This window comes from Tenrec ecaudatus, chromosome 17 (assembly GCF_050624435.1).
Source record: "Tenrec ecaudatus isolate mTenEca1 chromosome 17, mTenEca1.hap1, whole genome shotgun sequence".
Lineage (NCBI taxonomy): Eukaryota > Metazoa > Chordata > Mammalia > Afrosoricida > Tenrecidae > Tenrec > Tenrec ecaudatus.
Genome location: NC_134546.1, coordinates 85,739,940 through 85,767,512, shown reverse-complemented (window position 1 = coordinate 85,767,512; position 27,573 = coordinate 85,739,940). Strand labels below are relative to the sequence as shown.

At 44.0% G+C, this 27,573-nt stretch overlaps 1 gene segment (V, D, J or C); it reads right to left on the bottom strand.

The window, feature by feature from the left end:
* LOC142430412 (Ig mu chain C region secreted form-like) overlaps positions 1–27,573 on the bottom strand; it is a 164,170-nt gene that overhangs the window by 34,004 nt on the left and 102,593 nt on the right. Inside the window, 1 exon segment of the C gene segment in view lies at positions 13,455–13,460. Within this exon segment, the coding sequence occupies positions 13,455–13,460 (6 nt within the window).

Sequence of the window (27,573 nt, the reverse complement as noted above, 5' to 3'; positions counted from 1 at the left end):
GGCTGCTTGTTTATTTCAAGCCTTCAAGACCCCAGACGCTACATCTCTAGATAGCTGGGCACCATCAGCCTTCTTCACCACACTTACTTATGTACACATTCGTCTTCAGCTTTTATATAGGGAAGGTGAACACACAATGATGGCTTTTGTTCTTTGGTGTCTGCTACCTGATCCCTTCAACACCTTGTGATCACCCAGGCTGGTGTGCTTCCTCTCTGTGAGCTTTGTTGCTTCTGAGCTAGAGGGCCACTTATCTGCCTTCAAGCCTTTAAGACCCCAGATGCTATATCTTTTGATAGCTGGGCACCATCAGCTTTCTTCTCCATGTTTCTTCACCAATTTTTTGATGCCCTCATGTTGACACCACTATCCTGGTGTCCTATGTGGTCCACTTTTGACCTTTTATTTAACAGTTCTCCCTACTCCCTACTGCATACCCCCCACCCTGCGTTTCTTTTAAACGAAACATGTAGTGGTCACCTCCCGTGAATGCCCATGAGACATAATTTCTTAAGACAACAGCTTCCTAATGTTTTAATCATCCTAAGTCCTTCTCTGAAGAAGGCCTGGACAATCAAAGCTTCTCTGTCTGTCCCCAAGGTTTGCAGCCCCCTGTGTTCTTGTTGAGTGCATGGTCAGCTATTCCCATTGCTTAGGCGGTCTGCTGTCTCTCTGTTTAGTTCCTTTGAGTTCTGTGCATACAACTAGACAGTACAGATGTTAAAAATGTTAGATAGCTATTGCTGATTTGGGATTTTTGTTGTTGTTGTTCCTCCTTTGCATTTAAAATGTAATGGGTTTTTTTGTTGTTTTTATTAAATCATTTTAGTGAGAGCTCATACAACTCTTATCACAATCCACACATACATGCAATGTGTCAAGCACTTTTGTACATTTGTTCCCCTCATCCTTCTCAAAACATTTGCTTTCTACTGGAGCCTCTGGTATCCACTCCTCAATTTTCCCCTCCCTCATGGCTGCCCACTCCCCTATGAACCCTTGATAATTTATAAATTATTATTAATGGTTTTAAGGTGTAAACAATCTACAAATGTGCTCTCTGCATTCATGATTTGGGTTTTGGGGTGAAACTGTCGAATTTCTGGCATTTTTTGGCCTGTGTTTTTGGAGCCTCTTAGCCTTGGTAGCCCTGTGGGCTCAGCATTGGCTACTAACTGCAAGGATGGTAGTTAGTTCAGACCCACCAGTCACTCTGAGGGAGAAAGATGAGCTTGTCTGCTCCTGTGATATTCCATAGTCCTGGTCATCCTAGAAAGGGTGTTTGTGAGTTCCAATCATATGGACTCCCTGCAGGCCTTTGGTGCTTTTCCTTTCTTTCTTCCCTCCTTCCCTATTCCCTTCCTTCCTTCCTCCCTCCCTTCCTTCCCTTCCTTCCTTCCTTCCTTCCTCCCTTCCTTCCTTCCCCATTTCCTTCCTTCCTTCCTTCCTTCCTTCCTTCCTTCCTTCCTTCCTTCCTTCCTTCCTTCCTTCCTTCCTTCCCAAGAAGCCATTTTCTCTCCTGTGGATTTGGGGAAAGGGTCCAGGCCTTTCCTCGTTTCTATTTTTCGGTTCCTTGGAATATCACGAGGTATCTTTCACATACAGATGCATTCTTACTTAAAATGTTCTTTTATATCTCAAAAGAGATTGATTCAATATACAATGTATACTTAGATAGCCTCATGGACATATCAAAAAAGTAATCTTCAAATGGCATCATAAACTAGTGGTTAGGACACAGAGTTTGAGGGGCAGAATTCAACCCCTAGAGCCTAGCCTGGGATTTCCTGCAGCACCTGAGAGTAGGTACTGGGCTCAGGGAGGTGTTTATCGGGTGTTGTCAGGGTGAGCCTGTGACATCCCATAAGTCTATGATATCAGACAACATACAGTGGTTCACATCTAATCTTCCAGCTGCTGCAGCAGGATGGTGAGCAGCCTGCTCCAGAGGCAGAGAACTGAGCTTGGGAGTGGGTTCTGTGTCTGCTCAAAGTCTCTGGGTCCCTCTTAGGTGATACAACATTTACTAACCCTCATCCTGGGGCTCCCTCAGAGCTAGTGAGTGTCTGTTCATCGTGGAAATCCATGCTGCCTGATGCAGCAAACCCAGGGTGAGAGAGTACAAGTCCCAGTGATACATGGCTTTCCTTGTGTCTTTTTGTGTCCTTGGGCAGCAGTGCTGCCTCTGGACAGCAGAATCAGGAATCTGAGGGCAGAAGTGGGGAGGTGTGGCTGGTGGGGCATGGAAGTGCCTAGCGGTGTGGTCAGGGTTCTCCAGATAGTCACAGGGGCTCCCCTAAGACTGTGAATTGGACGTTTGCTCCTTATTTTGTGAGAGGATAGGGGTTCCCAATGGGGCTGGAAACCGGGTCCTTAGAGCTCCTTCTAGCGTGGCCATAGCTTGGTGGAGGCATCGGGTCTTCTGTGGACAGATCTCAATGTTGAAATCCTCAGAGATGCTTCTATCTTCTCTTGTGACCAGTTCCACACTCTCCCTGCCCAGAGGACTCTTTGCTGGCTTCGCCTCAGAGAGTTGACGTGAATGGCACCCAGAGACCCTTACCTCTATGGAGGGGAAAGGGAGAAGGACAGAAGTCATCACGCCGACCCTAGAGCAGTCATAGAGTCACCAAGGGATAAACTGGTAAAATGAAACAAACTAAAGAGCGTATGTTCATTCCATAAAAAGCCTACTATCAAGGCTGTGGCTGTGCCTGGTGAAACATTGGAATCTAATGAAGGACCCAGCCTGCCCCTTCTCTCTGCCCACACTGGGCTCAGCCATGCCACCACAGCCACAAACCCAAGTGTGCTCCTCTGGGGTTTCTCCGTGCAAGCACACAGCAGTATAAAAATACACCCTGGTGAATGGGAACATTAGTCCCATCTTCTTTGTACAGAGCTGCTTGGCCGCCCTCCGGTGACCTCTCATCCCCAAAGCCCTCTTTCTCTGTTGTTTTCCCTTTGGAATCCTGGCCCCATTGTTGCCACAGGCTGGCTTCTGCAGATTAGAGTTACAGTGTACTGCAGATTTGATGGGAAGAGCCAGGCTGTCCTCTGGGACAGTGCTCTAAGAGCTTATCTTTGGGTGTGGCTTTTGTGTGGGTGCTGTGTTGCTGTGGGCGTAGCATTCTGTAGCAGTACAGTACATCATCACAGTGATAGGCTCCAGCACATGATCCTGCTGTCTGGGCCAGCTCCTTACCAGCACATGATCCTGCTGCCTTCAGTGCTCTGCATCGGTGACTCCTAGTGCACAAGAGGGCTCCCTGCAAAACACCAGGTGAGCAAGGATGACTGTAGGGCATACTTTGTATGCACTGGGACTTTGTATATTTCTTGACAGGGTGGACTGGAAGCCATTGGATCTTGCATTCCCCCCACCCCACCCTAAAATCTGACTTCTGGAGCTGCAGCCTCTGGCTGAGAATTGGGATGTTTGTCACATATTGTATACCTGGATGCATCGATGGGCTCTGGCCCTTCTGAATCCACCTGTTTGCAGACAAGGGACTAGGACTTGAGTCCATGCCCATCTGGGACCAGACTGGTCGGGGAGTGGGCAGGGTTTCTTCTTTTCTTTTCACCCTGTACTTTTAATGGGGGCTCTTACAGCTCTTATCACAATCCATACATTCATCCAGTGTGTCAAGTACATTTGCACATATGCTGCCATCATCATTTTAAAAACATTCTCTTCCCACTTGAGCCCCTGATATAAGCTCCCCATTTCTTCCTCCTCCCTCCCCTGTCTGATCTCCCTCACAGACCCTTGATAAGTTGTGGATTATTATTTTCATATCTTACATCATGCTCTGTGGCCCTTCACCCACTTTCCCATTATTTGGCCCCCTGGGAGGGGCTTATAGATTGATCCTTGTGATTGATTCCCCCTTTCTCCCTCCACTCTCCCCTAATCCTCCTGGTATCTATACTCTCATTGTTGGTCCCTGAGGGGTTTATCTATCCTGAATTCCCTGTGTTGCAGGCTCTTATCTATAGCAGTGTGCACGTTCTGGTCTAATCTGATTTGTAAGGTAGAATTGAGATCATGATAGTGGGGGGAAGGAAGCACCAAAGAACTAGAGGAAAGTTGTGTGTTTCATTGATGCTGTACTGCACCCTGACTGGCTTATCTTTTCCATGTGACCCTTCTGTGAGGGGATGTCCAATTGTCTACAGCTGGGCATTGGGTCAACACTCCACGCCACCCCCTCATTCACATTTGGTGTGCTTTTATTCTGGGTCTTAGATGCCTGATACCTGATTCCACCAACACCTCATGGCCACACAGGCTGGTGTGCTTTCACGTGGCCTTTGTTGCTTCTGAGCTAGATGACTACTTGTTTATCTTCAAGCCTTTAAGACCCCAGATGCTATATCCTTTAATAGTTAAGCACCATCAGCTTTCGTCACCACATTTGCTTATGCACCCTTTTTGTCTTCAGAGATCATGTCGGGAAGGTGGACATCACAGAATGCTGGATTGTTAGTACAAAGTGTTCTTTTGTTGAAGGAGTACTTGAGTCAAAGCCCAATATCCATATGCTATATATGAATACATAGTTATGTTCCCATCTCATTATATATATGTTTACATATGTGCATGCCTGTATTTAGACCTCTGTAAATATCCTTTGCCTCCTGGTTCTTTCCTCTAGTTCCTTTTACTCTCCTTTTGTTCCACCATCATGTTTGGCCTTTATTTGGATCCAGCAAATCCTCGCTGCCACATTGCCCTTGATTAAGCCCCACTAGGCACCCTGTGCCCTTCTTTCCATTGATTTTAGTTCACTTGTTGTTCCCTTGTCCTTGAGTTGGTTCCCCACCCCCATTTCTTTCTCCCACCTCCCCTTCTTCCACATCCCCCTGGAACCATTGGTCCTGTTATTGTCTGTTATGTGACATCTCTTCAGCCATAGAGTGGCTGGAGCCCACAACACACCTCTGTCCCACATCCAGCAGCTCCGGGGAGCAGCTATATGCTGGCATGCAGGGTGCAGTCCAGAGTCACCATGCCTTACCTGACGTCTGTCCCAGATTCTCTTGAACACTCCAAGTCCCCACAGGAGAGAGTGAAAGGGACTTTTGCAGGCAGACAAATGATGTGAGAGTGTTTGTCATGGTGGCAATATCGTAGTGGTTTCTAGAGCTATTTCCACCGGGCCAAGATGAGGCCTTCTGCTCCCACAGAAAGTTACAGTTTCACATGACCCTCATCTATACTCACCCTCATGAAGAGGAGACTGAAACATGGGTGCTATAAAGAAACCAGATAGTTAGGCAACTTCTCTTCTCTGAACAAATTATGTTCATCTTTGAAAAACCTCTTTCTGATTCTGCTGAACGTGCAGCAATTGTTTGGAAAATATTTTCTATTTCTTTGAACTGTTTCAGGAATTGCATAAGTCACCCATAATACATTGCGGGTATTTAGGGCATAGCACAAAACTGAATCGAGTGGGACAGCATTTCCCCCTCTGGTTGTTTGGCACTTTTCTCTTTATGTTGTTTGTTTATTGAAGTAACTAATGCAAAGGAATAAAAATGTAGCATTTCATCAAAAGTATAAGTTTTTTTAATGAATAAATAATTATTTACAAGCATAGTTCCATCTAATTTTTTATACCCATACATGGAATGAACATTACTATGGGTTCTTGGCATATGCTATTGCATGGATGAACATTAAAAAATAGTACAGAATGTAAGTTGTGATTTCCACGTTGGATTGCTGCCTAACTGCCCACTTTAGAGAGAACCCTGGTTATAAATGCCACTTTAACGTGTCCTTGAACGCAACCAAGAATTAGATATCAGTTCTACAAAACTCGTGTGAACCGACTGAATTCCATCACTACTTTAACTCATCTTAAAATTTCTTCAGTTCTTAATATTTTCTGCTTTCTTTTGGATTGAAGTATTTGTTTTGTTTATTTGTTGTTTGATTTCCTATGACTTTCTTATAAGCAAATAAAGATAGGTAAATCCATAGAGCCAGTAACTGGATTCAAAACAGCCTAGGGAGGTTGGGGGGAAACGAGGAATGAACAACAATTAGTATGAGAAAGAAAATGTTCTGAAATTGATTGTGATGGTGATTGCTCAACTTTACTCAATATGAATGAGCTAGTAGATCATAAGATATGTGAAGTATTTTCTAATAAAATTTTTAAAAAGAAAAGGAGTTAGAAAAGTGGGTGAAAGGAGGCAGTGGTCTGTGTAAAACATGAAATTTTTTTATGAATTATCAAGGGGATATGGGGGAGGGAGCGGGAAAATGAGGAGCTGATACCAAGGGCTCAAGTAGAAAGAAAAATTTTTGAGAATGATGATGACAACATATGTGCATATGTATTTGACACAAGGATATATGTATGGGTGATGATAAGAGCTGTACCGGCCCTCAATAAAATAAAACCTAAAAAGAAAAGAGTTACCATCTCAGGAACCCGGAGGAACAGTTCTCCTCTGTTTTTTCGGGTTGCTATGAATCAGAATAAGCTCCATGGCAGTTTGCTTCAGTCTGGGGTCTTTGCTCAACTGTAAATTAGCAACTGTTTCTTTCTTCAGTGGCTTTGTCAGAGGTTGCTTCTAGGGGCCTGGCTCCTTAAAGAGAACGTCTCGGGTGCCTCTGAGTCCTGGAGCAATTCACATAAGATGAGCAGTTTGGTGAAAGTCTGAAAACTTCCCATCTGAGCCTGGAGCTATCTAAGTCATTTGGATTGTCATTGTTCCGTACTAATGATTGTCCCCCGTGTTTGCTAACCCTCCTCTGCACAGGAGCTGTGCCGCAGGTTCTGTGAGTCAAGACATCCAAAATTCTAAAGATGGAGCCTGCATGCGGCATTGGCAACCTGGAAATGTGATCAAGGACCCTGATGAAGGGAGCTGAGCCACTCTGCCATGATGATGATGACGAGAGAGGTGGACGCATTGCTGGTGGTCACTGCAGCTTCGAGGCCTGAGGAAGCCTCGTCTGGATGGACTATGAAACTTGGAAGAGACAGAGACACACAAAGATGGAGAGGCAGATAGAGAGGCAGAGAGACAGAGCTATAGAAGTAGAGAGAGACAAAGTTGGAGAAAGACAATGACAGAGATGGAAAGACAGAAAGAGAGATGTGTGTGGAGAGAGATAGAAAGGGAGACAGAGCTAGAAAGACAGAAGGTGACAAAGATAAATAGAAATAAACAGGACAGAGATACGTAAACAGAGAAAGAGATGAGATAGAGACATAGAGAGAGAAAATGAGGAAAGTAAAAGGGAGGGAAAGAAACAGAGAGAGAAGCCCCTTCCATCTAAATGACCTGGTTATTTGCCCTGCCCCTTGGTACCTGCTGATGAGTGAGGACTGGTGTGAATTTCTTGTCTGAGCTTTGCTTACCTCATCATGGGCACCTTTAGAATGTAGGTTTTGCACAGTTTCATGAGGAGCAATGTGTTAGGTTGGGTTGACTATCCCGAAACAAATCCTGGCAGTAAGTTAGTGTCATATTTCACTGTATAGTCTTAAGAGGCCATGGCATTTACATGTACAGGGAAAACTAGGAGGCTTACTTTGGGAGAAGAGACAGGGACACTGGCTCTAGTGGACAGAGGGAAGCCTTTCATAGATTGCGTCCACTCACACAGTGGGTGGAGCACCATGGAGTCCAGGGGTAGATCAGGATCGCTGAAGTCACACACACACACACACACACACACACACACACACACACACACACACACACACAAGAGCTTCATGTATAGAAGTAATTACATATCGAGCAGGTATCCTAGCCCAGTCCAAATCAAGTCCATCAGCTTTCTACTTGTCCATAAGTCCCTCTTCAGGCTCACAGAGCCACATGCAATGATGCAGAATGCAGGAAGATCACAGGCTGGTGCGTGCAGGGCCAAGTGGATCCAAGATCAGTGGAAATATAGCTGGGCTCCAGTAGCTCTCAGGGTCTGTGGCAGAGTTCTAGCAAGCAGAAAGGTGGAGGGGGAGAGAGAGGAGGTTCTCAGGGTCCATCTTATGAGAAGGCCATGTCCCCAAGGAGGCACCACCAGCCTATGAGCTGAGTGAGAGGTTGGATTCCACCCTATACTCTCATACATCTTTCAATTGCCATAGAGCGATCTTCACGAGCACAAGTGGAATGGGAGCAGACCTTTCAGGCACATAAGACCAGCACGTTCTGGGGGATGGAGTGTAATTGTGAGAATTTCCTCACCACAAGTCCAAGGGGCAGCATTGGCATCATTGATCATTATGATCATCCTTGTGGTAAGTTGCTGCCCTAGTTCACCATACAGTCAGAGTCCATGACACTGACACGTACAGGGCAAAGTTGGAGGCCCACTTTTGGAGAAGCCTTCATGATTTGCCTCCACACATACAGTGGGTGGAGCATCATGGGGCCCAGGGGGTGGATCAGGATGGATGAAGTCAAGAGTGAGACAAAGGGTCTTTGAAACTTCCAGGTACTGCACACCCCATGTCCTGGTTTCTCTGACCAACTAAGTGACCCGAGGAACCCTGGCTTGTGGCTGTCCCTTTCTAGGACTAAGGTCCTTTGTCCGCTTGGCTATCCTTGGGGCCCACCAGAGGGTCTTACAAGGGCAGACTTGCTATCTTTTCTGCGTCACCTCAGGAGCCACTAGGGGTAGGGGGGAGATGGGGAAGCCATTGGTGTTGAGTGACACTTACCTCAGGCCTTGTGGGGCTTACACTGCCTGGGCAATCCTGTCTTCCTGGCGTGGTCATCCCCAATGGCAATGAATGGAGTGGTGTAGCATAAATGCAGGGCTGAACTCTCCTCCTGAGGTCACCGTCTAAGTACTGATGGGAGTCCTGGAAGGCCCAGCACATGCTCAGTCAGCACGTTCTCAGATCACAGGCAGTGATGACAGTGCGTCTACCAGGACAAGCGTCCCCAGTGAGAGTGGTGAGTTTGAGTGAGCAATCAGTACACTCCTCCTTTCCTTTAGGGGCAAGGCCATGGTCAGGGGCCAGTGAGTCCTCACAAAGTTTAAAATATTTATATTTGGGATTTAATACATCTATCATATCATTCCATATTTCAAACATGTCAAGTAGAATTGTACAATTGTTACCACAGTCAGTTTCCAAACAATCTTTTTCTATATGGACTCCTTGACATCATCTACCATTTGCCCTCTTCCCCACCTCACTGTACCCTCCCTCCCCAGAACCCTTTATTCTACTTGCTTTCCCTATAGGTCAATCAATCCTGGGTTTCATATACCAAAAAACACAAAAGCATATAATACAACTTCAACAGGGTAACCTCTATTGACAACACTTCTGAGATACACTCTTATACAAACAAGCAAAAACTGAAGAAAACAATACAAACAAAAAATACAGAAAATGTTGGGAACCAGATCAGGTCCAGCCTGCATCATAGGGTAGATGTGCTGACAAAGTTATAAAGGTTCGGGTAAGCTTTATGCCTTTGATCATCTATACTCCTCTCTCCCAAACCCTTAATTTTAGATGGAGGGAGTTCTCTGGAGGCTTATTTCCTATATCGTTCCACCAGAGAATCGAGGGCTCCCACTCTCAGGCATAGCCTTCTGCACACCAGATTCTCACCCTGGAGACTGTGATACTGATCCCTCCTTCGACTTTGGATTCTATGGATTCCAGTCCTTCAGTGACTGATGATGGTGTGCCTCTTCCATGTGGACTTAGTGGACATCTCACTGAGAAGGCTGCTTGTCTTTAGATGAGCCATTAACACCCCAGATACAATTTTGTCTGATAGCCAGAGACCATCTAAATCAGTGGTCTTCAACCTTCCTAATGCCACGACCCTTTGTTCCGCATGTTGTGGTGACCACCAACTATAAAATTATTTCGTGATACTTCATAACTGTAATTTTGCTACTGTTATCAAAATTACAGGATGACTCCTGTAAAAGGGTTGTTTGACCCCCCCAAAGGGATCATGACCCACAGGTTGAGAACCACTGATCTAAATTCTTCACCATATTTTGCTTCAGTACTTGTGTCATCCGTGTTCCTTTCCTGTGGGAGAGTATTGAGCAGGGCCATGATGTAAGAACTGATTGTTCTTAAGTCAGAGCTCAGATTTAGTGAGAGCCCAAAACCCATTCCTGGAGCTATGGTTTTTGTTTTTGTTTTTTAATTTTCTACAACTGAGGAGTTAATACATTTGTCAGAGCATTCCATAGTTCAATCACTTCAAACAGAATTGTGCACTTGCTTCCACAATCAGTCTCCAAGCATACTTTTCCTTCCTGGACTCCTTGATATCATCTCCCTCTTATCTCCCCACTCCTGTATGTCCCCCTTCCCCCTGAAACTTTTGTTCTATTCGCTTTCCCTATGAGCTCAACATCCCTGGGTCTCCTTTACCCAAAAACAGAGAAACAAAGAACACACAGCACTAAGTTTTAAGGAATGGTTCGGGAGGCTGTCAGTCTTCTGGCTTCCCATTTACCCCCACGCACCTCTATAGCTTTCAAGCCACTGGGCTATGAAGATGATGGTTAGTGTTTCCTGAATTGTGTATCTCTGTAGTTTAACATCCTTCTGTGAATGGTAAGGTCAATCACCATCCGATATTGTGTGAGATGCAGCCAAGTATAGCCAAGAACGAGTGGTCTTCACATTGTACAGGCTGCTTGCTGCATACACTTCACTTCCATGGGCTTCTAAGAGAGGGGGCAGCTTCCTTGGTTTGAGCAACAAAAATGGCAGAGATCTTTACAGAGAGAGAGAGAGAGAGAGAGAGAGAGAGAGAGAGAGAGAGAGAGAGAGGAGAGAAAGACATGACAGTGGCCTTGAAAGAAGCAGGAGTTTATCAATGCATAAGAAAGCATGCCTGTGCTCCCTGAGACACTCTGAGGCAACTTGTGTACTCTGGATGCAGAAGCTCAAACTTTCTGGTTGATGGTGAATGACAACCTGTCACATGCCAGCCTGACCACCTGCCGCTAGTCTTTCTTATCTTCCTCATCACAAACCTCCTTTTTCAATGACCCTTGGTGCTGTGAAGAAGACTTTCTTCCCTTGCATGGTTGTGCATAACCTGGCATGGTACCTGGGCCCTACCTGGAGCACACCCGGCATTTGTCACATCTGATACACTGTACGTTGTTCCACGGGGACTATGTCTGTACAGGGTGAGCATGCATTGTGTACTGCAGGCTCAAAGTCTGCCCCTCCTATGCTCAGATACCCTATAACCCTGCATAAGTCTATCCAGGCACCCTGCAGGGCCATGAAGCTGCACTTACTCGGCCACTCCTGCAGTGATCACAAACATTGGACAGATGCTTCTGGACTATTCTGCACTGATGTTAAGAGCTGATGATAAGTCAATTCAACCTTCTCTGAGTGGCCCTACCTTCACCATATCTAGAGAGCTGCTTGCAAGATTTGCCATGTTTGTGGGGCGTGGAGTGGGGTGTGTTCATCAAGAACCCACAGCAACCATCGAGATCAGCTTGGTCCACGTGCACCTTCTTTCCCCTGTGAAAACACCCCAGCAGAAAGCCTCCGGACCCTTTGCCTCAGTTTCCAAGGAACTTAGTCCTGTTGAAAGAGAGAGAGCTGAGTTTCCAATTGGAGAGATGTGGAGCGATGATGATTCATTAAGGCATAAGCTTGGCCACAGTAAAGCCCTTACCAACTTACTGTGATAGTATATACCAGATGCTCTACCGGAAAGGACACCTGCCCCACCACTCCATTTTCCCAGCACCAAGACAAACCCAGGTCAAGTGTGTCAGCAACAAAGGGACCACGAATAGTTTCACTGCCAAGAGAACCCTGAACAAAAAGATCTTGCCATTTTATAGATCTGAGCAAAAGGGCATTGGGAGAGAGATGGGTATGTGTTAAAACAAAACAAAACAAACCCACTGCCACCAAGTCAATTCTGACGCAGAGCAAGCTCACAGGGAGGAGCAAAATTGCTCCTGAGGGTTTCTGAGGCTGCAAGTCTGGATGGGGAGCAGACGCCATCTTTCTTTCAGAGGCGCTGGTGGGTGAGGACTGCTGACCTTCCAGTGAGTAGCCCAGTGTGTAACGTATGACACCACATGAGCTCCTGGCAGACAGGGAAGGAGTGGAGAAACATCCCCTCAGCCTGATACAGTCTTGACAGAGGGCCCAGGTAAATGGGTCTCTGAGTGGAGGTCACTGGGCAAGGAGTGCAGATACTGGTGAAAGCATGGCTGGGCTGGGGCAGGAGGCAGAGGTCAGTGGGGTGGGGGTGGGGGTCCGAGTCTTTGTAACTGTCTTCGTTGACTGCAGTGTAGGCTGTGAACATTGTTTGGTTTGCTCAGGGAGCACCTGCTCCCCTGAGTCCTCTAAGGCAAAACCTTTGTACTTGTCAGTGTTCTACTGAGAGATCGCACAGAGCACATTGGTCTGGAGGTGAATTTCACCAACCCTGCTGCCCTCTCATCAATGACCGCTCATAAAGAACAGGGTGGGAGTGTTCCATGGACTTTCAAGGATGTGACTCTTTACTGAAGCAGACTGCCTCATTTTTCTCCTAGAGAGCAGCTGGCAATACATCATCCACTGCACCCCTACACCTCCACCTCATATGGGTATGGCCGCACCAGCTCACTCTTCACTGTTAAAATCAGTTTGACTGGCACGCATTCCACAGATCATACAATTTTTTTTGTTTTTGTTTTTCCCTTTTGTAAATCATTTTATTGGGGGTTCATAAACCTCTTATCACAATCCATACATACATCCATTTTGTCAAGCACATTTGTTGCCATCATAATTCTCAAAAAAAACATTTGCTTTCTACTTGAGCCCTTGGTATCAGGTCCTCATTTTTCCCCTCCCTCCCCACGCCCCCTCCCTCACAAACCCTTGATAATTTATAAATTATTATTTTATCATGTCTTACACTGTCTGACATCTCCCTTCACCCACTTCTCTGTTCTCTGTCCCCCAAGGAAGAGGTTATATGTAGATTCTTATGATTGGTTCCCTTTTCTGCCCCACCTTTCCCTTACCCTCCTGGTATTGCTACACTCATGATTGGTCCTGAGTGGTTTATCTCTCCTGGATTCCCTGTGTTTCCAGTTCCTATCTGTACCAGTGTACATCTTCTGGTCTAGCCTGATTTGTAAGGTAGAATTGAGGTCATGATTGTTGGGGGGAGGAAGCATTAAAGAACTAAAGGAAAGTTGTATGTTTCATCGTTGCTATACTGCACCCTGACTGGCTAATCTCCTCCCCACAACCCTTCTGTAAGGGGATGTCCAGTTGCCTACATATGGGCTTTGGGTCCCCACTCCCCACTCCTCCTCATTCACAATATGATTTTTTGTTCTTTGATGCCTGATCCCTGATCCCATTGACACCTCATGATCACACAGGCTGGTGTGCTTCTTCCATGTGGGCTTTATTGCTTCAACCAGGGCTCCTGCAGGGCTCTTTGGGCACCTAAATCTCTGTCACTTCCCAATGTCAGTCATCCCAGAAGGTCTTGATTCCTCTGTTCCCTGGAGGTACCTTCATCTCCCTGCCCATGGTTATACTCGATGTCCATAGTTCACAGTGCATGAATACTGGGCAAGAGGGGCAAGGTGGTGTATAGTGCCCACAGCCAATTGGCCCCATATCTGGATCACTTATCTATTTAGCAAGGCTTATTAAAAGATCCATGAAACCCTAGGGGTGGATTTCAGAAGTCCAAAATGAAGTCGGGGTGTCAGCAGGTCTGTGATAGACTCAGTCTTCTATGGAAACAAACCATCTACACCCAGATATGTATAAGAAATACTTTTATATCAAAGAAGTAACCCTTAACAATCCAACTCAAGTTCATGACTCAGATGGAGTAGTTGGAGGCCCCTCCAGAGTCCTGCAGCTGCCAGCTGATGAAGAAGGCAGGTGATGTGGGGAACAGGGAGATCACAGTGAAGTGGGTGCAGGGGCATGTGGATTCAAGGCTGTCAGAGACATGGAAGGGTGGTTTAGCTCCCAGGATCAGAAGGCCACATGGAGCTCCAACCCCCAAACTCGACACACAGTCCAGGCAAGCAGGAGCTGGAAAGGGTCAAGCAAGAAAGGCTAGTTGCTCTTAGTGTTTATCATACATATATGAAAAACACTCACACTCCAAAGAAACCTCAGTGACAGTTTGGACTCCACCCCTACCTTCATACAGTTGGTAGAAGTGGACATAAATCCGAAACACCACAAGGTCCATTTTCATTCCAGAGGCTCTAGAGCAGTGGTTCTCAACCTTCCTAATGCCCCGACCCTTTGATGCCAACCCTCATGTTGTGGTGACCCCCCACCCATAAAATTATTTTCATTGCTACTTCATAACTTCATAGGTGACCCCTGTGAAAAGGTTGTTTGACCCTCAAAGGGGTCAAGATCCACAGGTTGAGAACCACTGCTGTAGAGTGAATCATCTCCTGGCCTTTCCTTTCATCTGAGAGCTGACACACCAAACACAAATACCACAACTTAAGTTGAGTCCCTGGTGCAGGTGTTGCTCAGAAAATGCTAGGGTCATGGCCACTACCACTCCCAGGAAAATGGACAAAAGCGGTGCTGTGTAAGAAATTCTTTTTCAAAAGAACAGAGGTGGGATATGCACCAAACACACTGCTTTCCTTGGGGAATGCTTGAGCACAGAACTTTGAATCTTGGAGACATCAGACCAGAGGTACAGGTAGTGGCCAGAAACGACTTGACTGAACACTAGAGTTCCCTGTTCAGGTAACCTTTTAAAAAATAATTTTGTTGGGGGCTCCAGATAATCTTGTGGAAACAAAGATAGCAAACATCTAGAGGCTTCTTTCCAAATGAAGACAGCTTCCCCTCCAAGAATATGAAGTGGGAAGCTCTCCGATGGGCAAAGGCATTCGGATTTTAAACGCTGACCTCTTGTGTTGGTTACATGTAGAACTCCCAAGGTTCCACAGAACATGGACATGTTTTTGCTTTGGCCACTGTCAGGCCAGGGAAGCTAGTGACGGGAGGTACGAGGCATTCTTACCCTGGTACCTCATTCAGATCGAACACTATAATCCAAGACAAGAAACAGGCATGCAAAGCCAGATTTATTGTTGTTAGGTGCCATGGAGTTGAATCCAATTCACAGTGAAGCTGTGCACAACAGAATGAAGTGCTGCCTGTTTCTGCACCATCCACAATCGCTCCTCTGTTGGGGTCCATTGTTGCAGCCACTGTGCCAATCCAACTCACTGAAGGTCTTCCTCTTTTTCTTTGCTGACCCGTTTACGGGATTCATCCTTTCGAATAACATTCCCAAAGTACACCAGACAGAGTCTCACATTCCCTCCTTGTGCATGTTGGCTGTTCTTCCCACGGGTTTATTCATTTTTCTGGGTGTTGACCAGCTTAGTCAGTATTTGTTCATCAACACGATGATTCAAAGGTAGAACCAGTCTCCTTGCATCAAATGATGACTCTGCTGATTGACTCATCTTGGGGAAAACAAGCCTAGGTAGCCAATCCTTTCATGAGGTCTCACCAAGTCACCTTGTGGGACCAATAGACATTAAAGAGAAAGAGCTGTGCTTTAAACATCTGAGAATGCCAAGCAGAATGGGGGCATAGTTGACCACCCACTGCGGCTTAGTCCTCATTTTGTCCTGCATTAAGGCCTGTGTCTGGCTCATAACAACTTGCCTTCCTGTGTGTGTCTCACACGGTAATGAATACCCTTATCCTCCATGGGAGAACGATGAGGTCTTCTGCTCCCATAAAGTCTTAGTCTTAGAAAACTGCAGGGGCAGTTCTACCCCATCCTACAGGACCAGTATGAGTTGGAATCAACTTGTGAAGAGTGAGTTTTTTGAGTGGTCTCAGAACTCAGAAGTATTTCTGAAGATGGAGAGCCTTCCCTGGAAGGCTGGGTTGAGCTGCTTTGTGCTCCCGCTGGAACTCAATCATCCCATTGACTGCAACCCTCTGCCTGGAGGTTGCCGCATCCAAGCAGCCGCTGGCAATGGAGACTCCAGATAGGGAGCAGATGATTTGAGTCAGGAGCTGGACTCTGGTAGCTTTGCCTGCAGCAAGTCACCTGGGGATAGGGGGAAAGCTGGTGAATTTCAACCAGACACCACAGATATGGGATCCTCACTTTAGAACGCTCTGTAACACTCACGAGGCAGTGCAGTCAGCAGGCAGAGGATGAAATACAGAGACTCTGTTTCTTTCAGCAATGACCATTGGTCTGAAAAACAATTGGACGTCATTACACATAAGGCCACTAGCTTGAGAAATGCAACCGTCAATATAATCAATAAGGCATACTGTTTATAGTTTGTATTGCAGTATAAAAATTTCCCGCCATGCTTCCTGTCAGATGTTTCTTGCCTGTAATCATATTTTCAGGTAGATATTTCCCACATGTATCTTGATAGCTGTTTTCTGCATATATTCTGACCTAAGCTTCCCACCTGCATCCTGACAGATGATTTCCCCCTGTATCCTGATGAATGTTTCCCACATTCCCACTTGTCCTAAATTCTGCTTTTCTCAACCACTTCACACGATGACCTCCCTATAAAAACCTAACCGTCCCTCTGCTGGGGGCACAGGCTTTTGAGTGCTACACCACTGAACCCACTGGTGTAGTAAGCAGAACTGATCCTCCACACCTCTGAGTGCCGTTTGTCTTTCCGGCTGGTTGCTGTAAGAACCTTACTGAATTAGAGACAAGGACAACATTTCCTAAGTAAGCTAACCTCCAGATGAGTACTGAGCACAATGTGCACATGACTGCTTGTCCTCTTGTTTGCTGGTGCTGTTGTTCATCCAGTCCGCCCTGTGCCTGTGACGTGCATGTGAAGGATCTGAGCTTCACAGTGAGGGATGATGAGAGTGTGGGCAGAGAGACTCTGATTCTTTGTGCAAAGTGAAAAACCAGGTAGAGTACCATGTATAACACTGGATGACATCCCACATTTAGCCACCATATGCACACATGTTTTCATAACTAAGACATTCAATGGATTCACAAACTTGAAAATGTGTCATTGAAGTCAGCCAATGTGATGCTTGAGTATGTTTAAAGTTATTGTTGATTTAGAGACTAGAAATGTTTGCTTAAACTTTACACGATGTACCCACCCATTGAACTATTTGTATGTGCAAAAATATACTCATAGTTACAGCTGATGAATCTGCAGATAAAGTTACCCACAATATAATGTTGATTGTGGTAATGATTGTACACCTCTTCTTGATATGATTGAACTATTGAATTGTATGATACGTGAATGAAGTGCTAATGAACCTTTTTTAAAAAAGAAGTTAAGTACAGAGTATCTTAATTGTACACTTACAGAGGGTTCCTTAAATTTACACTTCCCTAAATATTGTCTTGAATCAAGTTTCATAAGAAAAAAATTAACCTGCGCATGTAATATACATAGGCCCAAAAAAATTTCATTGAACATGCTCATAATATTTATATAACTAAAACATTTTCTCCATAATTTGGAAGGGAATTTTTATCTTAATGTAAACACTATAAAGCTGAAAATGTATATTTTAATTATAAAATATAATTACAAGATTTTATTTCAAAAGATACATTTACCTGTTACTTACTTATATCTTATACATATACATATCTGTTTTCTCAGGAAGCAAATCAGACAACTTCTAGACATGGTTTTCTGCACATTTAAAAAAATAATAATTGTGAGTACAGAACACTTGCTAGCAGTTGTTAATGTCCTTCATTAAAATACCTCCAAATAAGAAATGCATTTAGAAGGCATAATTAAATCAACACAAATTTATAAGTTAATTTACTTTAACAGACAATTATAGTCTGTCACAATGTTACAGGCCCTCCTAATGCTCTTAATTTAAAATTTGAATAATTTTAAGCAATCTTCACCTGAAAAGAGAGAAAACATATACCATATATATTCAAGTAAAAGCCAAGTTTTTTTCAGTACATTTTTTATGCTGAAAAAGCCCCCCAGTTTTTTGTGGTAAAATTAGGTGCCATGGCTTATACTCGAGTATATACGCTATATATAATGATAGATGTTCTGATTAAATCTATCTATATAAATAAAAGGGTAGGTTCATATAGCAAAAAGGAATGCAATAGCAAATTAGTCCACACATGAGTACAGAGAGCTCAGTACAACTCACTTTTGTGGAGCAGTCAATATACTTAAGGTCCTTCCAAATCAAGCCGACTGCTGGTCCAGAGTCAAGGAAGCAGACAGTAGGAAGATGAGATGTCGAGGCTTAGCATAGGCCAGTAGCTCAGCATAGGGTCACAGTGGAGCCTCACGGTGGAGCCATGTGTAGTGGTGTGGCCTCTGGAGCTGCAGCAAGACGAGAGGAGTTGGCCCACAGGCAGCAGACACTGCAAGGTGGGGCAGCACCATGGTGTGAACAGCACAGCACAGTGATTCAATCCACCAGTCCACGGGTTGGCTTGGCCCACAGGGAGCACAGTTCACCTGTAGAGGCAAGGCAGCTAACTCAGGCAGCACTCTGGTCTGACCACCCGGGAGACAGAGGAAGGGGTTGCCCTTGAAGATCCATTTATCCTGGGTTGGGTCTCCAAAAGAGGTCATCAAGCTGCACCTTGATTGACAGGCTAAACATGTTCCTACTGGTGCCAAGTTGGCATAAAAAATCTAACATTGATGCGCACGTCTAGTGTGATGTTTGAGATTAACAGGAAAACTGTCATCAACAATTACATTTTCTAATAGAACAAATATGCAGAACAAATTGTTAACTTCTAGCTTGTGGGTGGACCCTTGTTGGGTGTTAAGTGAGTTAATGAGTGTGTGCACATGTGTATGTGTGAGTAAAGACCCTAGGGCTGGCAGATGTCCCCTATGAAGGCTTCCCTGTAGCAATATAGCTTGCTCCACATGGGGTCTACTGTGCCTTCAGCTGGACTAACCCAACGATGGGTATTCCAAGAAACAAGATAATTAGAGGATAAGTTGTGTTGATTCATTGATCATGCAGAATTAAATAAAGGTGGCTACCATTTAACCTGTCTCTGGCCTTCCCTCTTTTGTTTCCCAGCACACCCTCAAGACCCAAGTGAGCCTGGAGGCAAATAATTCAAGATACTGAAATTGCAGGAGATCTGAATTGCAAATCAGATGATAGAGCATGAAAAGACAGCGGATCTTCCTTGTTTGGGTGTTTTGTGCTTTCTGGAAGTTAAGAGACCTGGGATAGGCAGGGAGACCTATCCCAGACCAGGTGTCCCCAGCTAGCAGGTATATAGGACAAGCTCATTGAGGAACACTGTCCTTTACCTCTGCAAGCCCATGGAATTGTGTTACAAGACGTACTATCCTGAGCCCTCAACCTGACAATGAAACCTGCACTAATAACTTCTTGGTTGCTGTTTTGCCAACACCCAGGCCTCACTTTCATTTGAGAGTGCATTTAGATATCCAAGGGCCCAAGGTGTGTAGTCAGCATTTAAGCCATTAGGTCAGAGAGGGGTTGACCCACTGTTGTTGCACTGAGTTGACTGCTGCATGAATGGGGATCCCCAGTGTGTTCTCTGAGGGAGTTTTGGCATCAGACACACAAAGAGCCCCTGAAATGAACATCTTTCCAGTTTGGGAGTGAAGAGTTATCAACTTCTTCCAATTAGTCTTGGGAGCTTAAAAGCAACAACTACAATAACTTGGGAAGAAAGGCTTAACCCAAAGTTACTGACTTACAAGTCTGTCAAGGAAACATGGTCCAGAATATTTTGGGGTCACCTGCTCATGCTAACACAGTGGAGTCCAAAAATCTTCTGAGCCTCATCCCTTAGTCTGACAAAAAGGCCAGTGTTTCCCTGGGGAAATGGAGACAATGGTTTCGATATAAGCACCTTTAATTTGCTGCCTCCTCCATCTCCTGTGACATGAGGGTCCCCTAGGAATGAGGGTATGGAGGGGGGCTATGATAGAATAACCAATAACTAATTTGCTTTATTTATCATGGGCTTCACCATATCTTCATGGGGGAACCCAGGTGAGCTACAGATTTGTAAATAAGTAGAGTGAATCCAAAGGGCACCTTGCTTATTAGTCAACCTATCTCTTGGTTTATCTAATAGCAGAAAATACTCTGGGGGGCCAGGATTCAGTAGGGAGGAGATGCACAGGAACCCGTGATAGCCCTTGGTAATGATATTTGTGATAGTTAGGTTTATTATGCCAACCTGGCCGATAAAGCATGTGGGATTAATTGAAGGGCAGTTTAATTGAAGGGTGGACAGATAAATGACTTGGCGAGCCTCGCCTGTCTTGTCTCTTGTGCTCTGGTGGTCAGACCAGTGTGTGGCTGCCTTAGCTTGTTTTCTCCCTCAGCTGGCAAGGCTCACTTCCTTCAACACATCCCTGAGGAGAAGCCACATGGACCTACCCTGGTACAGCCCTGGGTGCTAGAGAAGCCGTGTGGAGACCCCTGCCAGTGCTGAGATGCTTACACAGTCACTGCTTCCACTTTCCTCCCACATTCAGCCTCATTGGATGTGTTTAGATTGGTGTTGGACTTACGGGCTTGGGTTGGACTGGGTTGGGATGCCTTCTTTATGTATACTTGCCCTTTATATAAAACTCTCTCCTATACACATATAAGTTTCTGTGGATTTGTTTCTCTAGTCTATCCAGATTAGCACAATATCATTTGTTATATTTAAACATTTATGTAGCACTATATTTTGCCAAATGTTGTGGACAATATGCAAATGATTTATAAGTAAACTGAAAACAGAAGATGTATTTGTTATACCTGGTTTTGTGTGTCTAACTACGGCAGTCTGCTGCATTTAAGTAAACTCTAAGAAAGGAGACAGCTCCACACACATAATTAGCAAAGTGAGTTTCTTGGTGGCTTAGGGTTGTTGGATGCTAGAGTCAGAACCTGTACTTAAGATCAGAATAATAAAAAAAAAAAAAGATCAGAATCAAGGCTCTGGGATTAATCAATGGTCATGGTTCAAGAATGAGTCAAAGGACAGAACTAGGAGCTAAGTGTCACAAATTAAGAGTCAAAGTGTTAGTTGACAGAGTAAAGAGCTCTATGCCTAGAAATTTCGGTGCCTAACACGCTATGACTGGAGTTTAGGGGTGTATGTGTTAAGGTATACGGATTTAGAGTTATGGTTTATGAATTAACATGTTGGGGGTTTAGTTCCTAGGTTTGAGACTTAGGGTCTTAAAATGATAATTAATGTTACAGAATATGTTCAAGGTTTTTATAGTGTATCAAGGAATTGGGATAAAGTCCTTAGGCTAGGATTGGGGTGTATGGTGCTAGGACTTGTTAAGGATGGTAAGTGTGTTGAGAGTACTAGGGGATGGTCAACATGTTAGTAGAGATTCTGGATGGTAAGGACGGGTGGTTTGAGGCTTAGTGATGAGCAGTCACTGATGATTAGAGGGTTAGAACTAAAAGTGATTACTGCATCTTGAAACATATCCTACAACTTAAACATATATCTATTAGCCATAGGTTTTGTGGCGCATTTGGACATATATACAACATATATTCTAGAGATTAATGAATATGATATATATGGTCATTAATTTTTATTACTTATAGTTGAATACCTTTTCTTTACCTTTTTTCCTATAACTGCCTTACTTAGAACATGCACTACAAATAGAACTTCAGTGGTGAAAATGGACATGTAGGTGTGTCTTGTTTTTGAGGTGGCGATGTTTTTGCATTTATTTTCATATGATCCACAAAGTGTAACATTTGTTGAGTTTTTCCAAGAATTCATATTAGCATATCAGTTATTTCTGTTTTGCATTAGATACTTAGAGTATTTTTCATATAAAAATACTTGATGTTGTTTAGTATGTTTTCTGTCTCTATTGAGATGTCAATGTGATTTTTTTCTTCAGCTAATTTTCTTATGCCTATTCAATCCTGAGACAAGTTTCAAATAATCATGGTATTTAATTATTTTAATATGTGGTTTGATTAAGTTCGCCGTTATTTTATGCTGACTTTTGACTCTAGATCATAATCAATATTGGTCTGCGGTTTCCTCGAAGTATTTCTACCTTGCATTGGTGTCAGATCACTCCTGGACTCATAGGAAGTGGTGGAAGTGGTTCCTCACAAGTCTTTTTACATCTCTGCCCATTAACTGAACTTGAGCAGCATTTAGTGCAATAGGACTTAGTCACACTGCTTGAATACTATGGTTTTTAGCTCCAGATTCTTCAGTTAAATCTGTTTTAAAATTAGGCTGGGAGTGCCACACAGACTATAATTTGATTCCATCCATTTTAGACCTTGGAACAGCCTGAAATGCACCCAGCTACAGGCTGTCTCTTTCTCTGGTTGGATCCTGTAATCATCCAGTTGACCCCTCAGTCTGGAAGACTAAATGATTTGCACTCTCCCTGTCAGACAAATAGTTTCTCACACCCATGTGGCCCTGTGCTGCCCTCATATGGGAGACCAAGTTTTGTGAAATACTCTATCAAATTTCGATGGGAATACTCTGTCATATTCCAGGAAATACTCTGTCATATTCCAATGTTTGGAGAATTTTTTCAGCTCCCCTCCCAGAAAATGGTATAAACCATGAAAGGTTGGAATTCCTCAGCAATTTTGATGCCACCTTGTTGGTTCCAATTTTTAAAACAAAAGAAATCAATTCTTTCATTTCAGTAAGCGAGCTTAAGTTCCACAGAAGTCATGTGAGGGGAATGGCATTTGATATCACTAAAATAAAATTGGAAAACATAACATACTAGCCTTTTGTTTATGTGTGGGTATTTGTGTTAGAGTTGACTAGAGAAACAAATCTAGTGATACTCATATATGTGTGAGAGACCTTTATACCAAGAAGTAATCATGTTTCAATAAAACCTCCCAGCCCAGTCGAACTCAAGTCCATAAGTCTGATATTAGTCCATAAATCCCTCTTCAGACTCATGCAGCCACATGCAATAATGCAGAATGCAGGAAGATCGCAGGCCTGTGGGTGTGAAGTCTTCTGGATCCAGTGGCAGTGGATGCATCGCAGGGCTCAGGCAGGTCTCAGCATTGCTCCTGAACAGGAAGAAGAAGGCAGAGAGAGAGGGGTGGCCTCCAGACAGCTATTTACTTTGGTCACACCTCCAAAGGAGAACATCAAGCTGTGACCTCATTGACAAGCTAAACTCCCCCGCCCCCCAATATCTTCTTACAGGTGCCATGTTGACCCCCAACAAAACCTAATTATCCCAGTATTGATTAGTGTTTTCTGAGTCTATTATCATATTTTGTTGTTTTACAACTTTCCATAAGACAACATCTTGTGGAAAGAGTAAACTTAATCAAGCGTAGATTAAAAATGTTGTCCAAGGAGGGGCTTGGATGCCAACTTTCCTCTGCCACCTGCCTACCTCAGAGTCCTGAGGCTGAAGGTATGGGTGGGGTGGTGAGCCTTTCAGTCCAAACATGCTTGCTGACTGGGCATAAGAGAGTCCAGACCAGGTTATGCATTTCTCTGGTAGCCTGCCTTGGTAGGTTAGTTTTAAAAGGGCCCTAAACTACAAGCCCTATCGTATCACTGCTATTTTAGATCCTAGCTTTAAGAAATTCTTTGACAGGGTGCAGTATTGCACCAATGAAACATACAACTTTCCTCTAGTTCTTTAATGCTTCCTCCCCTCCCACTATCATGATCCCAATTCTACCTTACAAATCCGGCTAGACCAGAGATAAGACCTGGAAACACAGGGAATCCAGGACAGATAAACCCCTCAGGACCAATAATGAGAGTAGTGAAACCAGGAGGGGACGGGGAACCGATCACAACGATCGACATATAAGCCCCTCCCTGGGAGACGGACAACAGAAGAGTGGGTGAAGTGAGACATCGCTTCATGTAAGACATGAAAAAATAATAATAATTTATAGATTATCAAGGGTTCATGAGGGAGGGAGGGTGGGTGAGAAAGGAGAACAAAGGAGGAGCTGATACCAAGGGCTCAAATAGAAAGAAAATATTTTGAAAATGATGATGGCAACAAATGTAGAAATGTGCTTGACACATTGGATAAGTGGGTGGATTTGCACGAGGCCCCCAACAAAATAAAATTTTTAAAAAGAAAGAAATTCCTCAAATGTTGCAAAAGGACAGTGACAGGGATACCTAATTATCTCAAGCAGCCCGATGCCTTCCTACTTTACTAAAGCAAAGCTCTCTCCACCACACTCATTTTGTATTGCTACCTCTCCAGGCTCCTGGTAGAGTGTGTTTCACTGTCTGAAGCCTGAGAACCAGTCTTCCCCCCTCTCCCTAGAAGATGAAGACTATGGAAGGGAACCAATGCTCCCTCTCCCCCAGTGTGTGTTCTTTGCCATCCCTCAAAATTGCTTAGGAAACTGAGAGCCCAGGCTCCAGCAAAGGTGGTGAAGTGGTTGACAAGCCCTCTCTCTCCTGGGTCCATTTCATGCACTTTTAAGTTTCTGCCCTCACCTTGGCTCTTAGCATCACTCCTCAGCCTACTCCTGGTAGTCTTTCCCACGGGCTAAAATGCAAGCATTGCAGAGAGGAGAAAAGGAGCATCCTTCTGAGCTTGCTTTCCAGATACAGAAAGGCTCTGCATGGTCAGGGCACCTCTAAGAGTTCACACTGTCTGTTCCACTGTCCCTGGTTGTCCTCCTCTAAAACAATTGTCACTGGTTACCACAGTCTATTGTGCATACTACTGTGGCTTATACATGGGTCCCCACGCCATGGGCATTTCTTCACACACAAAAACATTGTACTATATCCATGGGATGCAAGGGAACTGGAGCAGAATAAACTTTGATGAAATCCACCATGAGCTGGATGTGCTATCGATAGGACCATGAGCCACCTTGGCCAACCCTGTTCTGGTGAGGGCGCAGGGAGTGAGGCAGAGTGTGGGCTGGGCAAGGACAGCCTTCATAAAATATGTGCTCTTTCAGTTGGGTGTTGAGTGAAAAGAACCTGTTTATCTGGAAAGGGGGTTGAGAATATATCTCGATGTTCCCACTTTATTCTAAAAATGAATCTTATATTTAGAGATATAGGACATGTATAAAAACTAGATAATGGTATTAGAGGAATTAGTAAAAGGGATGATAATACTTAACAAGATGAACCATTGGATTATGAATCCTGAAAAAGAGCAGTAAGAGGAACCATTTACATTGAGACCAAGAAATAAAAGAATAGGAATTAGCTGGGAGAGTTAGTGTGGAAGAAAGAAACAGGACCGGGTGTGAGACAGCTATTTAAAATAATTATAATTAATTTCTGATATTTTAGTTAATTAACTCTTGAGATGTTGAGATCATACCTTGATGAATTCTCCCAGATTTCTGGAAAACAAGGGATGATGGATTCATGGCCAGATAAACGGGGAAAATGAAATAAAATATCAATGAAAGAAATAATTGTTGTTTGAGAAGTACACAGAAAGTATTATCTAAAAAGGTCGTAGATCACATAATAATAATTCTCTAAATTATTTATTGTAAAGCAAGCATTTCCACTGCACAAATGGAGTGTCTCTGACACAATGAGTTCATTGAAATGGCCTGAAACACATACTCTATGTGAAATTAAACCCATGGTGATATTTATAAAAGTGTGGGGTTTCCTCTTCAGAGTCAACCTTTCTTTATCTGTATGCTACTGCAAATATTGAATTGCAAGATTACAGTAAGAACATAAAAATAAATTTAAAGTAGAGCTTCCATTGTAGTCAGCAAAATTTTTATTGAGGAATAAGTGGAGCCTGGTATGGTAATGCTATCCTGGATTGACCTGTACAACGTTACAAATGGTTTGCTTCATTTTAATGATCTACTTCCTTGGGTCTGTATTTCTAATGGGTCATAATATTTATTTATTTTGTTGAGATAATCTTTTCTTTTATTAACATAAGAACTTGCATTTGATAAGCAATTACTAGTAAATACTTTTTAAATGTTTACATATAAACTTATTTATTTTCAAAGTCAACTTTTTAAAACATCAGGGAACCATCAACCTATTCTTTGAACTCATAAGACTAAAGTGTAATTCAGTTCAAAGTTTTCATGTTAAAAATGCCTGGGCACTATGAAAATCTATGTGGTGATTTCTAAAATGAATGGAAATTGAGCTACCATACAAACCCAACAATCCCACTACTGGGCATATACCCAGAAGAGGCAAGAAACAAACCACGACCAGACATCTGTGCGCCAATGCTCATCTCGACACAGTTCACAATTGCAAGGAATTGGAAACAACCCAAATATCCATCAACAGACAAATGGATTAAAAAATGGTTGTACATATATACAATGGAGTACTATGCAGCACTAAAATGCAGTGATGGATGCATGAAACATATCGCCACATGGGAAGAACTGGAGGAAATTATGCTAAGTGAAGTAAGCCAAGCACAAAAGGACAAGTACAACATGAGTCCACTGAGGTAAGTTTAAAAAAAATTCAAAATGGACATAGGGAAAAAGCAACTGTATGCAAACATTCCAAGGGTGAGGTCCAGGTAGTATGGCAGGGGCCAGATCAAATCCAGAGATACATATGGTAGCCAACAAAAAAGGGGGGGTGGGGTAGAAAAGTGTAGCAGGGGAACAGGGTTCTAACCCACCCAAGGGGAGCGTATTTTTATAACTCCACAGGGAAAGAGGGACCAGGCTTCAACGTGCAGCATGGAGCGGGGAGCCAGTGGAGAGGTTTGAGGGTGCCCCAATCCCAGCTATGTGGACAACCTCCCCTTCCACCAGAAGAATTTACTTTAGAGGACAGCACTGAGCTGCAGCTAGGGGAGGGGGACATGTCTGATCAGAGCACACGAGAGCAAATGAATGGGGAGGAAGAGAGAGTGGAGCACATCCTGGCCCACCAGGCCTGGAGGATGATATCCCCACTCAGAACAGCCAATTCACAGAGTGGATCATATGGTTGGTCCCACTATGAGATGTGATGTCCCTCGCTGACCCATGGCCCTACGAGGGACAACACTGGAGACTCAGTGTTGGGATTAGCCTGGTCTGACCCCTCCACACTGAGGCAAAACACTAAGGGTGTGTGGAAGGGCAGGGTGGGGGGAGGGAACAAAGCAGGGAGGTCCTGAGGTCCTGAGGGCCAGGGCGTGGCACTCCATCAGACTCAACTGGAGTACACGCCTAGAGTCAACAAACAGACCTTGGACTCTACATGTTTTTCTTTATTTTTTAATTAATTAATTTTTTGGTTATTGGCCATTTTGTCATTTTTTGCTGTCATCGTTTTTTCTTTTGTCTCTTTGTATTACTATGTCTTTTTTGTGTGCATATTATTATCTCTGCAGGTCTATCTAGATAAGATAGGCTGGATGAACAGTCTGGAGAAGAAAACAATGGTACCGATGGTTCTGAGGGGATATGGGAGAGGGGGAGATGGGGTAAAGGAAGTGGTATTGACCAACCCAGGTGTAAGGAACAACAAGTGATCCAAAATTAGTGGCAAGGAGAGTGTGAGAGGCCTGGTAGGGATTCAGCAAGGGCAATGTAACTGAGAGATATGACTGAAACCCAAATGAAG